The sequence below is a fragment of the Triturus cristatus genome, chromosome 6 (assembly GCF_964204655.1).
Source record: "Triturus cristatus chromosome 6, aTriCri1.1, whole genome shotgun sequence".
Classification (NCBI taxonomy): domain Eukaryota; kingdom Metazoa; phylum Chordata; class Amphibia; order Caudata; family Salamandridae; genus Triturus; species Triturus cristatus.
In genome coordinates, this window is record NC_140589.1 from 710,448,872 (window position 1) to 710,464,281 (window position 15,410).

Below are 15,410 nucleotides of genomic sequence, written 5' to 3' on the forward strand. Positions count from 1 at the left end.
CGTCCCTCCAGACTTCTGTTATGCACTCGCCACCAGTTTCCCGGTTTTCATTTCATTTTGCCAACGCGTTTCAAGTCACACAGACTCTTCTTCATGGGCTGTTTTCAAATGAAGTACTGACTCGTTTTCCGTTTGTTTGCCTCTTTTATTTGATATATGGCCCCCTAGTGGGCCTGGCTCACGCTGTTTTGGCCGATTTGCATATTGGGAAACGTAGTCCTGGAAACGAGTCTCAATTATCCCTAAGTGGGTGTACTCTTCATTTGATATAAAAACAATTGTTCCTCCTTATTGTAAGGTCCAGTCACTTAGTGCAAGTGCGTGATTATCATTGGCTTGCTGTACTGTAATTGACCGGGAAACAGTTCCCGATCACAGCCTCCCCTGGGATGGTTCTCTTCCCCACGGCTCAGGCGGCCGTGTAGTCATGTAATCTCCAAATTGCCAGAAAGCTTTAGGAAGGAACACACAGCTCACCGTCCCTCCAGACTTCTGTTATGCACTCGCCACCAGTTTCCCGGTTTTCATTTCATTTTGCCAACGCGTTTCAAGTCACACAGACTCTTCTTCATGGGCTGTTTACAAATGAAGTACTGACTCGTTTTCCGTTTGTTTGCCTCTTTTATTTGATATATGGCCCCCTAGTGGGCCTGGCTCACGCTGTTTTGGCCGATTTGCATATTGGGAAACGTAGTCCTGGAAACGAGTCTCAATTATCCCTAAGTGGGTGTACTCTTCATTTGATATAAAAACAATTGTTCCTCCTTATTGTAAGGTCCAGTCACTTAGTGCAAGTGCGTGATTATCATTGGCTTGCTGTACTGTAATTGACCGGGAAACAGTTCCCGATCACAGCCTCCCCTGGGATGGTTCTCTTCCCCACGGCTCAGGCGGCCGTGTAGTCATGTAATCTCCAAATTGCCAGAAAGCTTTAGGAAGGAACACACAGCTCACCGTCCCTCCAGACTTCTGTTATGCACTCGCCACCAGTTTCCCGGTTTTCATTTCATTTTGCCAACGCGTTTCAAGTCACACAGACTCTTCTTCATGGGCTGTTTTCAAATGAAGTACTGACTCGTTTTCCGTTTGTTTGCCTCTTTTATTTGATATATGGCCCCCTAGTGGGCCTGGCTCACGCTGTTTTGGCCGATTTGCATATTGGGAAACGTAGTCCTGGAAACGAGTCTCAATTATCCCTAAGTGGGTGTACTCTTCATGTAAGTCAACGTTCGAATCGGTCGAAATCAGGAAGTGTCGGCCGCCATTTTGTTTGTTTTGGGTGCGAGAGTGAAAAAGAGAGGTGGCGAACGTGAAAAGGGGGCAGGGTAGAGAGTTCCTGACCCCCTAGCCTTTGCCAGGGGGTCCCTAAAGGACCCCGAAGGGTGAAAAAACATTTTAATTATTTTAAAAAAATATCACGAGGTGCGCGCACGGTGAAAAAAATTTGAAAAAAATAATAATATATACATAACTTAGCATTTAAAAAACCGTACAAATTCACTTAAAAAACCATAGGTTTCACACACGTTATACTTCGGAATTAGCATTTAAAAAACCTTGCAAATTCACTTAAAAAACCATAGGTTTCACACATGTTATAGTTAGGTGGACATTTCACTCGTAAAAAACCAATGAAATTCCCCTGTTATAGTTAGTTCAGATAACTATAACTCGCGCGACCGCAACTCTATCACAAGCATGATGTCATGAGTGATGCCACTGACCATGTCATGAGTGATGTAATATGTGATGTCATGAGCAGTGGATTGTGGGCGCGCGAGTTATAGTTATCTGAACTAACTATAAGGGGGAATTTCATTGGTTTTTTACGAGTGAAATGTCCACCTAACTATAACATGTGTGAAACCTATGGTTTTTTAAGTGAATATATATATATATATATATATATATATATATATATATATATATATATATATATATATATATATATATATATATATATATATATAGCCACTTGGTAGTTCTAGTTTGGTCTGTGTTTACATAAGAAATGCCTTTGTTAATTTGATAATAATTTTGGAACTTAGGTGCTGTTTGACAAATCTTTCCAAACTTTTTTTAAAAGTGCTCTTTTTCACTAAACTCCTTCATGGGAAGTTTTGTGGTGATCCATCGAGCGATGGCCGATAAAAAGAGGGGTCACAAAACAGGTTTTCCCCATGCAATTTCCGCAGAGATGTTTGTTTTGAACAGCGCTACAGCCAAAACTACTGAACAGAATTAGACCAAATTTGGCAGGAAGCTAGATCTTGTTCTGAAAGCATGTTTTTTGTAATTTGGTGTCAATTAGTTTAGTAGTTTTTGAGAGAGTAAGGTACAAAAACATTTGTATATCTGGGCCCTTATTACAGAAGTACCCCGGGTGAGCAATGGGCATTTGCATCCGCTTTGTGCACATCTTGGGCACTTTGGTGGCCCCTTTTGTAATATAAATAGCATTGGCACATATGTTGTGCCAGCGCTATCTGAAGAAGGCGTTCCCTTATTTTCATAGGGGCATGACCCCATGCAAATGAGAGAATCTCTTTACCTCTGAGCCCGTGCAGTATGATGAGTGTGGACACACAGGTAAAGAAGCTGTCAGGAGTCCCACTGACCGGTCACCACAAAAAGGTGGCGCACTGTCAGTGCGTCCCCTGATGGCAGCCCTCTGGAGGGGGGTCAAGGAGATCTTATGGACCCCCCCAGACATCCCTTTGCAGGTGGGTGCATTCACTCATGCACCTGCCTGCAAGGGGATTTCTCTCTCCTCTTTACAGTGCAAGTGGGTGCTGCTTGCACAGTTAAACACAGAGCGGCTCTGAAGAAGCTGCTCAATATTTCACGTGAATGTGCTGCACCCAGGACAGCACGAGTTAGCGGCTGCCCTAAGGGAAGTGCATTCAACCAATTACCGCACACTTTCCCGGTTTGCGGCTGTCACACATCTTGTTGAAGGTGTGCCATTTCGCAAATAGGGAAAGTTCACCCTAAATGTAATAAGATCCTTGGAGGGTTCAGTTCACGAGACTCTTGCAAGAGTGTCGCAAACACAACTTCATAACAGAGCATTCTGATTAGCCACAGGTGATTATTTCCCTTGGGCTAGTTTGCTCTTGTGGGGTTGAGGGTCGAGTGGGAACAAGCACTCTGATTTGCTGAAAGCAACATGAACAACAATGTTGCGTGGCCATTATGGAACTCGGGGACTTAGTCCCTTTTCCTGTAAATGCTAAAAAAATATATAAAGGGGCAGGGTAGGGATACCCTGCCCCCTTGGCCCCCCCCCCGGCGTCAAAATTAAACAAAATTGTGTTTTTTTGTCACAATTGCGAGATATTTCTGCGGGAGCGCTGCAAGAAAAAAGGCTGCCAATTTTTTTTATTTTTTATTACTATGACCCTCCCATGGTGAGCTGGGGTATATAATATATATATTTATTTTATTTGGAGAGGAGGGCGTGTGTGGGGCCCCAATCCAATTGTGGCCCTGGGAAACCCATACCACGTGGCCCGCCATTCAATACAAAGGGGAAAAGGTGTGCCCCTCCCTGACCCTCTAGAGGCCCCTTGAATTATAATAAAAGGGGAGGGTCCATGCAGAACTCTCCCTGAGCCTCTTGAAATCACGGGGACCCCATCCCCAAGGGCACAAAACTTTACAATATCCCAGAGACACTGTGGTTCTCAGCCCGGGAGGGTGTGGGCATACCCTGCCTGCACTTTTCCAGGCATGGAACAAAACTTTGCGACTACCTGGCGAGAGCAGTAAATAAATGCTGCACCTTCCCAGACAGGAACAAAGGCAAAGGTGCCGGCTCTTGCTAGCACTCAGTATGTTGCTGGCTGGGGAGCTAGCTGGGGCAGCAGGGGCGCTTGGGCTCCCCCAACCTGGTTAACATTGTTGGTGCCCCGGGTGGGTATTGGAGGCCTCCACCTACAATTAAAAGGGCTGGCTGCCCCAGGCTCTCTCTATGGCCCCCAACAAAAAGGGAACTGTGGGTGCAACAGGTGGACATTAGGGCACATATGTAATAACAAACATGCCCGTTTCTGCTGGCACAGATGATTGTTGGCAGCTGGGGCCACAAGTGCCTAGGAACAAAGACATGCGCATGCTGGAAGGCATTTTACTACGGGAGGTAGGCTGCTTGTAGGGGTGATGCTGGGCCTTGCCGTGTGTGGCATGGTGTTGCTTGCCTGCAAGGGGTTGGATGCAGGGCCTGGCCACAGACCAGGCCCTGCAGCCAACTGCACACGGCCAAAGGCCATGTGTAGGGTGAGGTTGCCCCGATAAGTTGGACACCGGGTCCAGCAAGATGCCAGACCTTGCGTCCAACCTTGCGCCATGCACGGCCAAATATTGGTGTTTCATATGGTAGTAAAATATTACTTTACGGTAAAAAAACAAAAGTTTAAATGACATTATAGTTTAGTATGGCAATAATAACTTGCTTTGCACTAAAAAACAAACTTAGGAATTCCCTGAAAAAATCAAAGGTTAAAGAGCTGTTATAGTTAGGCAGATGTCAGTTAAAACATACCATTATAAACTAACAAAACCACTGCAATTCACGAGTTATAGTTATTTCAAGTAAATGTAAATCGTGCCCTCGCTATGCACTGCTAATTACCCCACAAATTACATCACTCATGGTATGATCTACAACATCACTGATAACATCACTGCAGCTTTTGAGCAGACATCATTGATGACAACACTGTCTATGGTGGGGGCGCGAAGAAATCCATAAACCTTTTAATTCTACAAAGATTGGTCTGACTTCCGAAGTGGCTCCTACGTAATAACATAGGAGCGTCGCTCCACTGCCTGGCTCAAAGCCAGCACATGAAAAATAAAACAAAGTTATTGTTTTATTTTTCGTTTGCCGGCTCGGAGCCTGCTTGCGCAGGGAGGGGTGGGGCATGGGAAGAATGAGTGCTATGTGCACTCGCTCAGAGTGCATATGTGTTTGGCCGGCTGTCTCAGGCTGACCAAAACACACATGCTCACTTAGGTTTCTCCAGCCCGGCTGCATTGAACAGCCGGGCTGGAGAAACCCCCACAGACTCCCTGGTCTTCGTGGAGCGCCTTTCCAGCCCTCTCAGACCAATCCCTGTGCTGCTCTCACATGAGAGCAGCGCGGGGATTGCAGAGAGTTCGTGACGCAGCCCCAGTGCTTGCAGGGACCAGGAAGGACGAGGCTGAGCCCAATGTGGGAGGTGGGCAGCAGCTCCACGTAAATGTTTTTTTTTTTTAATGCATTATTAAATACCAACACGCGCGCTCCCCCGTGCCCCCACCTCCTGCCTCACCACCTCTTTATTGTGGCAGCCACCACTTCTCCCGTCCTCATGCTGCCACAGCAGAGAAGAATAAAATGAAAATAACATTGCGTTATCATCATTTTATTTTTCCTTTCTTTTACTGCTGCACAGCAGCAGTGAGGCAATGCTCCTCTGCCTTAGCGAAGGAGCTGCCACTGAACTGTACACTTGCACTAATCAATGAGTTTCAGAGACTACTATTGGGAACTCTCAGCCATGAAAAGCAAGAAGTGTTGAAGAGAACATGGACAAAACAGCAACCTCAAAAGATGTTCCAGGAACATCCAAAAACAGTTAAATTCATAGATCCGAATACACTTAATTTCGGTGTAAGGCTAACAATTTTCAAAGCTGAAAATAAAGCTTTATTTTAGCTTTCTTTTGCTTAAAATGTCTTCCAATTCAATGCATGTAGACAGGGAAATTCTTTCACAGCATTTTACTTCAGCTATTCCCAAATATTTGCATGAATGTAAGACTGACTTATTTTTTTTTTTAAACTGAAATTTCAGGGGCCTATCCTCAAGGCCTCTCACTGTTTTATGCACACAGTAAAGTAATAACATGGAGGAAATGATCTTATATGATAAAGCTGAGGACAAGAGTTTTATATTTCATTTATTAGCAAAATAACATGTGTGAACATACCTGGTGCAGTAAAAGTGGCACATTTTCCACTGCATACTCTCTTCTCAGACAGCTTTCTAGCTCTCGCTGCATAACGTCTGCCTGAACAATAAGAGACTTTGCCTCTGCCACCTGTAAACAAAGAGTATTCATCAAACACTGGGACCTACCGACGACCCAGCAACAAGCACCATTGCCCCTTTATTTTAAAAAAACACACAGAGACCCTATGTTTACAATTCTGATTATGAATGAGAGTTTGCATTTTGGCACAATCATATGGAAAAAAGAATGGTACCTTAACTAATCCTACTTCACAACAACCGTGTAACCCACTACACAGCATTGATCAGTGCCTCTAGAAGGCCTAGACAATCGTCTGATGACCTGCAGTCAAGAAGGAATAGCTTTAATTGTTCGCAACCCCTATTCCACATTCAATACCATATCCAGGACTGGAAATGATTCTGGGGTAGTGTAGGAAGCTGGCTCTTTATATAATATATCAAAAGGAAATATATTGTGTAAAGATTCCAGGGGTTTCCTTATGAGTGGGCAGGGATTGCTATGGCAATCCCAAAGTGCTCTGGTAGGGGGTAGTGTGGTCTTGCAGCCCTAGGCTTAACACAGAGGAGACCAAGACATCTGAAAATACACACAATGGTCAACAAATGAGACACGACTCGAGAAGAAGATCCATACCAATTTATAAATATAGCAAGTATCTTTATATATGTTTAGGCATCAGAAGAAAATCGTTCAGGTAAGTACGTTTTTAAATAGGAATTTGTTTCTGTTCAAAAAGTCGACACCGTGCAATATCTGAGCTCTGCAATGTTAACCAATGGGAGAAAAACCATATGTGGTTTATCGGTTATTGTCAGCAACTTATGGGACCCTTCTCCAGGAGTTAAGGTGAGTGGTGGGCAAGGTCCAAGGCAGCACCAGAGGAACATCACAAGCGGCACTAGGGCAGCTGGGTGCGGAGGTGCCAAACAGCGTCAGGTACCCAATGTTATCCTGTGGAGAACGGTCGCAGTAGAAAAAGGCTGCAGGAGGGCACTCTGTGACCAGTCTGGTGAAACAAATGAGTGGCTTTGGTTCCTCCGATGTTCGGGGGACATGGACACACCTTTGGTCCTCTACAGGACAGGGTGTCCGGGTGCAGAGGGTCTTTGGGGTGTCGGGTTTGTCTGTCTGACAACACTCACGGTTGAGGGGGCTGCCAACAGAGGCTGCAGGCGATGTTGTGGAGGTCACGAGCAGTCACTCCACAGTGGACTCGGTACCTTGAGGGCTTGGGCACCACGCTGATACCGTTGGCCCACTTCAACAGGGGCTCGGGGGCTCGGGTGCAGTGGTGCTTCGCGGCATCGGGTTTTGGGGGGGCGGCGTCCTCTTGGTCTTACTTTGGCTGTCTGCAGGATGCAGGGGACAGATCTGATGTCCCTCTGGAGGTTGGCTCTTCTTGTCTGTCTTCTTTCTTCAGGTCATCATGATCTGCTCTTCTGGTACCAGGTGTGTCCCTAAATACTGAATTTAGCTGTGTTAGGGGAGTATAGGGTAGTAGCCAATGGACTACTGACCCTTGGGGTCACTACGCCCCCTATATGACCACTTCCTGTTGGAAGTGGGCATAACCGTTTTCCAGAATTTCTAAGTATGCCATCACAAAGATGGCTACTTCTGAAAAATCTTATCCACCTCAGTTTTGCCCACCCCAGTGGTGGTACTAGCCTGGGGGTGGCACGCCTACATGACTAGCTAATTTTCCCACCTGTCCAGGTGCTAAAGGGGCATCTGGACATGGGGTTGGCTTCCTCTGTGTGAGGGGGAGCCAGATTTGCATTTCAAAGGAGGCAGCTCTTTGAAGCTTGCTGGCCTAGGAAGGCTAATCAGCAGGTCATCCTGTGGAAGCGGGTGTTACACCCTCTTCCTGGACAGGCTTTTGTTCTGGACCTCCTGAGGGCAGACACTCTCCCCCTAGGAGGTCAGACCAGGGTCTCAGGTGGCAGGCTGCCAGAAACCAGTCAAGGGGCACACCAGAGGCTGGTAGGTTTTTAGGGGACACCTCTAAGGTGCCCTCTAGGTGCATGCACTGGCAAATCCATCACTGGAACCAGTATGGGTTTACCAATTTGAGATGTTTGATACCAGACATCCCTATCCTCAGTGAAGCCATCATGTAGCTGGCGAACTTGTTTTCACCAGCGTCAAGCATATGTTTTAAAATGGCTTCCATGGCCACTTGTACTAGCACTAATAGGACTGACCAGCACAGGGCCATAGCTGCTCATGGAGGTATGCTCTCACATGTAATATTCAGCACCCTTGCTTAGGTCTGTCAGGCCTGTTGTATGGGGTAGCTTACAAATATTACATGCAGCATTAGGAGACATGACACACAGGAATGTGTGAGATGTCATGTTTTCACTTTTCTCTGCACCAAGGGTACCATTTACTAGGGACTTACAGAGGGTGCTGAAGGTTTTGCCAATTGGGGGAACAATTGTACAGCTTTGGGAAAGACCTCTGGCACTGGGGACCTGGTTAGCAGGAACCCAGTGCACTTCCAGTCGAAATCACATCAGTTACCAGGCAAAAAGTGGAGGTGACCATGACAAAAATGGTTACTTTCCTACAGGCAGTGTGTGAGAGAATGTTTTTAAAAGTACTAGTTTTTAAGGAACAAATTGCTTGTCTTGTCACAGCAAGAATAGGTTAAAAAATCATTTCAATGATATTTTGAGAGTTGTACTCCAACCAATAGATCAATTCACAAAGCTAACATATACTTGTGAGCAATTTACATGTGCAATTTACTCTTACACTGTTGACTAACTTTACTACTTTTGGCAACTCACTAAATTTGAGTGTAAAGTTGCTTAAAACTTTAGTCTCCCAAGTCTCCATCCCCTAAAAAAATAGGGTGACTCCAAATTTATGAGTTACTACTGCTAAAACAAAACAAACTGTAGAAAGTCGGGCACCACACATGGCCAACCACTGATTCTGCAACTTAAAATAATGTTGGGAAATAATTTTAAATAAAATTACTTAAAATAGTTACAAAATAAAGAAATATAATTAATGTTAACAAAATTATATAAAAAGTGGGCATATTTGTTTTTTTATCATAAATTATTTCAATAACCTTTATGAATTTAGAAACAAATGTAACATTTTATATTACAATATAATTGTATTATTTTTTAATAGTTCAATACAACACTAAATTATTATTAATGAATAATAAAAAAAAATCTTTTTACTTTAGGTGGAATTTTTTTTAATTAAAACCTTAAAATAATATAGTTCATTTACTTTAGCATATATCTAAATTAGCATTTAATTTAAAATGAAGTTACAAGTGCTGTAAAAAAAAAATTGCATATATTTGATATTAGTATGTAACATAAAATTATTTATTATAAAGTTTGAAAAACTTTTTAATTTTCCTCATACTTGACGATAGGGAGATCTCCACCACGACTGTGGAGTCTCTCTATCGTAAAGTATGCAGAAAAGTAAAAAAGTTCCTTTTACACAAAAACATTAGTAGTCCTCCCTAAGCCCCTCACATTTAGTAGCAAGTGTGCCCCTCCTCTCAGCCACTCTTTCTAACATTTTCTACTAAGTAGTAAATGCAAGTGTGAGAATCTTCCCATAGAAAGGATGAGAGGCGGAAGTGGAGATTTACACTCTCAGGTTTTAATTTAGTCGAACTTTAGTACCCCTAAACGTACTACAAAATGTAGTTTGAGAAGAGGCCCCCCAAATCTTTATATCATTTGTGACACTTTCTATGCACTAACAAGAGCCTCTGGACCCAGTGTAAGATGGTCAACATGTAGATTCTGCTGGGCCTAAGTCAGAGGCCTTCTGCCTTTACCAAGGAGGAGCATGAGTATCAGAGTGAGGCACGCTATTTACCATAAGGATACAATTTGAAGACGCAGACAGTGTCTTCAAAGATATGAGAGCCTCTGGTGTATAAAAAGCATTATAGAGGACAGCTGATATGGTGGTATGAAGAGTTTGCAGATCTCAGAGCATTTCAGCAAAGGAATGTGTACAGAAGGAAACAAACAGCATAGAAACTGTGGAAGAAGTTGTGGTTGCAACACTGCAAGCAAAGTATGAACTCTGGGGAACAAAGTAGTAGGTCGATAGCGTCATAAACTTCCATGGTTGAAAGAGCACTGCAGCCCAGGGTTGTTTACAGGAGACTATGATCTGCAGGAGACCATCATTACTCTAATATCTATGGAACTTCAGAGGACCTTCCAACATAAGATTGGCCACATATTTTAATTTCTATCATGGTCTGTAAGGATGCACTAGCAAAATAGGTTTTTTAGAGGAGCATGTTTAGAGGAAAAGGATCTGTGAAGAACATTGCTAGGGGAGCATGGGAGGAGACAGAACCTGCAATGAGGTATCTGAGTCTGGTGAAACATAATTTAAGAGTATGCAGTAAAACTCTTCATACCTGCTTACCTAGTATAGAAATGCCTTTGTGGGAGGATGAAGTAATTTGTAGCGTTAGGTAGAACGCTCACAACTAGGAAAAACTGGATATCTAGAAACATGAGGGGCAATGGTGCAAGGTGGAATAAGAGTGATTTGATCAAAGAAAGTAAATTAGATGAAAAATGAAGTTAGATATACTGATTAGTGTGGAGTACATAAGAGAACTTATTTCAAGATACACTGCCTTCTACATATGTGAAGGTAGCAGGTGGTTGGTGCTACAGTTGAAATTTGGTAGGAGCACAAGAATTTTCCACTCATATTTTTCTCTCGGGTGATAGCCCTAGAAAGGGTTACATGACCTCTTTTAATATGGACACAAACTGCATGTGAAATTGCGTCCACAAGACTTTGTACACTCTGCCCAATCAGTGTCTAGATTTAGGCCAGTGGGCCTTACGTAGTTTACATTCTATAGTGAAGCATACTAACCTACCACTACATGTGTAGTTGTCGCTGGTGCACTGCAAGGTGTGTGCTGATAAGGAGACAGCAAGAAACCTGGCCTTCATTCATTATTAAGAGACTACACTACACCCAGAAGCAGCAATCTCTCTGGCACGTATGAATACTCTATTACACAGGTTTGCACACTGGACCTGGAAAAAATAAGCTACGCAATAACCAACTTTAGACAGTACCTCCATCGATCCCAAGCACAAAGATGACCCTTTGTTCAGTTTTATAACTGGACTGCAATCATACTCACATAGTTAAACTTCTTGGCACTCAAATGAGTTACATATAGAAATAGTGGGTGGTTAAATACGTGATAGTCATGACTGTAAGGTTGAAAGGCAGCAAGATGAGAATGGTGGCCTGGTGAGGTCAAGCAGTCCAACCCCAACCACATGCTGACTGGTGGCCAGAGGTTTTTGTGATCGAAAATAGTTTCAGACATTCTACTATAACTGGTCACAAACTAGTGACCAGAGTCACTGTTAATGCTCCGTTTTATTTAGTCCTACTGGAAATACGTTTCTATTGAATTGCCATGTTTTTGATCTTGTGACTAAATAAATGGGGCCTTAACACAGCGCAGTGCCGCAAGCCATTTGGCTGTGCTGCGCTGTGTTACTTTGGAAGCAAATGATACCTCCTATTTACAATATATGAAGGATCCTTTTACTCTTCCCTGTGCTCACAATTGGCTGCCATGCGCCGACTATGCAAGGGTGCTTGTGTTGCAGCGATGATTGTTTTTGTGCAGGAAGGGACACCCTCCCGCACAAAAACAATCACAAGAAGTGTTTTCCTCTTTCTATGTGTGCTACTGCAGCACACATAGAATAAGGAACCAACGAAGAAAAAATGAAAACATTTCCCTTTGTTGCACCTCCCTGCACCTCCCCTGGGGAGGCGTAGCATTCTGACGCATTTCGAGGTTTACGATTTCTCGCCCAACTGGAGATGATGCAGAATCCTTGGTTGTTGCGTGGGAACACTCACAGCAACACCCATGGAACGCCCCTTTCACGCAAAGTGCTGTGTGAGAAAGGAACGTATTTACAAGGACACGAAAAGCCACTTAGGGTGGCTTTATGCTTCCTTGTAAATATGGAGCACCAAATTGCACCACCGGTGCATCACAAAGTGATGAACCAGCGATGCCAGGGGCATGTAAATATGCTCCTTGGTATTTTCAGCTGTATAAATTAATTTAATACCATTACCTGGTGGTCTCTTGTAAATAGGTTTTTGCTTTTTTTATTTTAATTTATGGATCTTAGCCAGATGATACTTCACGTTATCAGTTGATGTAATGTTCTATTGATAGCTACCAATCATTAGTGGACCATTTTTATGATTTCTTTAACTTGACTACAGAGTGTAGGAACGCTAAAGGAAGCCTTATCAAGGAGGTCTCAAAAACAGACATGAGGCAAGCTAACAAGGTGTATAAGGTAAGTAAGTAGTTTTTATTGTATGGAGTTAATTAAAACCATTACAAAAAGATCATCGAGATGTCAATAAAATCAATATCAGCAATTATGTTTACAAAAAGGAAAAACAGATCAAGCAATTTTATCCATAAAATCATGTCAGCTATTGTGTTTAAAAAGAAGAAAAGGGAAAAGAGAACGATGTGTCCAATTCCAGAGGTTCGGAATTCATTGTAATTAATCAGTGTTGATTGATAAACAGGTTGTTGCTAAAATATTAGCTGCTTTTGTCCCTTTTCTAAAGTCTTGTGTAAGTTGGTGTATAGTGCCAGTTTGCTGAACTGCTACATCGTGGCTAGAATGAGGAGTTTAAATGCAATCCTACGATGCAGGGTGTCTCTCATTGCAGATCTCCTTACAGCTGTTGTGTACGAAAAGTACCAATAAAGGCCTATAAGGTATATCTTGACTAACTCTAAGGGACACTGGGAGGAGGAACAGTGGTCAAAACTGCTAGAGGCGCCTGGGAAACTAGATTATAAAGTAGTTTAGAAAATTATCGCTACTGGAAGAAATAGTGGATCCACCGTTCCTGATGTTTCTGTTCCTTTTGATCTGGATACAACTAGCCCAGGCATTTGCTACCAGGAGGATGATAGGACGGCCCGTATTTTCGCTGTTCCTGACCTCTCCAATGACCCTTAAATCGTATTTTTTCCCTATACGAAACCAGGGAGGCTCTCTCACACATGAAGAAGGAAAGGTCCCTGGCCTTGATAGCATACCAGTGGATGTATTCCACCCAGAACCAAACATCTGGGTCTCCAACTTGAACAGCTTATGTAATGCTGTAGCAAGTGGGGAGGAAATCCAAGAGTCATGGGCTGTGCAATTATTGTTCCTGTTCAAAAGATATCCGTGCCAATTATAGGCCAATCAGCCTTATTGATAATACCCAGAAAATGTTCTGCAGTCAAGTTTTATGTCACCTACAGGCCTGGATGGAAGAACACCAGGTTCTATTGCACTCACAGGCAGGTTTCCATGAGTGTATTAGCACCATCGACCGGATATTCTGCTTCATGACCATCTGCTGGAAGTATATTACCATCAATAAAGACAATCTATATGTAGCCTTCATGGACATGAGGACTGCATTAGATCTGGTACCGAGGCATACTCTCTGGGAGCTTCTGGCACGAATGGGAATCCCACATGATCTTCTCCATCTTCTTATCAGATTGCATACAGACTCATATGCCCAGGTTAGATGGAATGATCAGGGTGACCTGTCCCCTAGGATTCCCATCAAGCAAGGGGTGAGGCATGGATGTGTCCTGGCCCCCACGCTGTTCTCTCTGGAAATGAATGGCGTGATAGAAGCATTGAATAAGTGCCAGCATGATGTCCCCAAGATAGCCAGTGCCCATAACCAACTTTATTGCTTTTTGCTGATGACAAACTGCTGCTCTCTTGTACACCAATGGACTTACAGGAATTGTTAAATCACTTTGTGGGATTTAGTAGGAGCAGGAGCCTAGTTCAATGCAGGAAAATCTAAGTACATGGCCATTAATCCCCACCGCACCTTTAGGAATAGAATGACCGTGGAGAAAGCAAGTATAGATCAGGTTAAGAGCTTCGATTACTTGGGAGTTATGTTTGTGGATAAGCTTTCTTGGGACCTACAGCTGCAAGAAAGCAATTCTACACTAATTCATAAATCAGCAGCTGTTGTTAAGAAGCACAAAACTTCGATCATCGGGGCAGTGTCTCCTGCTCTTCAGTGCAGCCGCGACCGGTGCAGGTAAGCGGGGTGGGACGGAGCGGCAGGGAGGGAAGTCGACAGATGACGGAATAGGATTTATTTAATTTTCCCTATTCCGTCGTCTGTCGACACCCCCTCCCGCCCCGTCCCACCGCACTTACCTGAACCGGTCGCCGCTGCTTAAGTGCACAGAGCTGTGGCCAAAGGAGGTTCACTGTACGGGGCAGAAATCTGGGGCTTGGGGGACACTTCGCAATCAACCATTATGGAAAATATATTTGTAAGATCTATCCTGACTGTCCCAGTGAGTACACCACTTGTACCCTAAGATGGACCTGAACCTTATTAGGATTGACCATACTGTCTGCCTTATAATCTTGACTTATTGAATTAGAATCTGGACAACCCCTTAGTTGGCCCCGTAAAAACGTTGTGCTGCAGGAGTTAATAACGCTAGACAAGTGCTGCACCACATCATGGCTGAAAGCTGTGAAAACCTTATGCAGCGAACTAAAGCGCAAGGGCGTGTGGGTAGATCCCAGCAAAATGAGAAGTAACTCAGCTAAGAGGAATTTACTGGGATTATGTCCTCAGGATAGTATGGTGCAAGGCGAGGGTTGATGGGTTTAAAGTTCTTGTATATTCGCTAGTTGGTACTTTACCACTCAGGGCTTTTAACTCCAAGTGGTGCAAGGTGGGGGAAGTAGTAGGGGACTGCCCTTTCTGTCCTAACCGAGGCACATTTCCTAATATTCGCTCACAAGTAGAAAACACAAGTTCTAGGTGGATCCTTCCATTATGTCGTGACATAGGTGGAAAGCAGTGCATGCTAGCTTTGCGTATATTAAAATTTGAAATGCTAGAGCCCATTGTGTTTGCTCTTTCAAGATTTCTCAAGTGGACTTGGTCTGTTAACGCAGCTGCGTTGCAGGCCTGTGCTAGAGATGTTATAACTGGATAATTCCTCCCTGCCAGGGCACCCGCAGACTTGATTAGAGAAGGTGTCCTCGCTCATAACCTGCACACCTTATTCAATGGGCACTAAATTCCCTTTACTTAATGAATTTTTTATCTATTTATTTATAATTACGCTTCGGCCTGGGGCACTACTCTTATACCAACTGTTTCTGCTGGTAGGTATCATTGGGATTCATGTACGTTGCTCATTTTCCTCGCTATTTCTCAAAAGATAATTGTCTGTTATCTGGATTTACACATTTTTGCCATGGGGTTTTAATTGCTAAAAATTGCATTCGCTTTTATGCAATGTTT

General features: G+C 43.6%; 1 protein-coding gene across 1 annotated transcript in view; it reads right to left on the minus strand.

The window, feature by feature from the left end:
* Positions 1-15,410, minus strand: part of LOC146817750 (uncharacterized) — a 746,064-nt gene that overhangs the window by 680,127 nt on the left and 50,527 nt on the right. Inside the window, exon 4 of the mRNA XM_085609232.1 lies at positions 5,976-6,086. Within this exon, the coding sequence (XP_085465358.1) occupies positions 5,976-6,086 (111 nt within the window). The remainder of the gene's footprint in view (positions 1-5,975; positions 6,087-15,410) is intronic.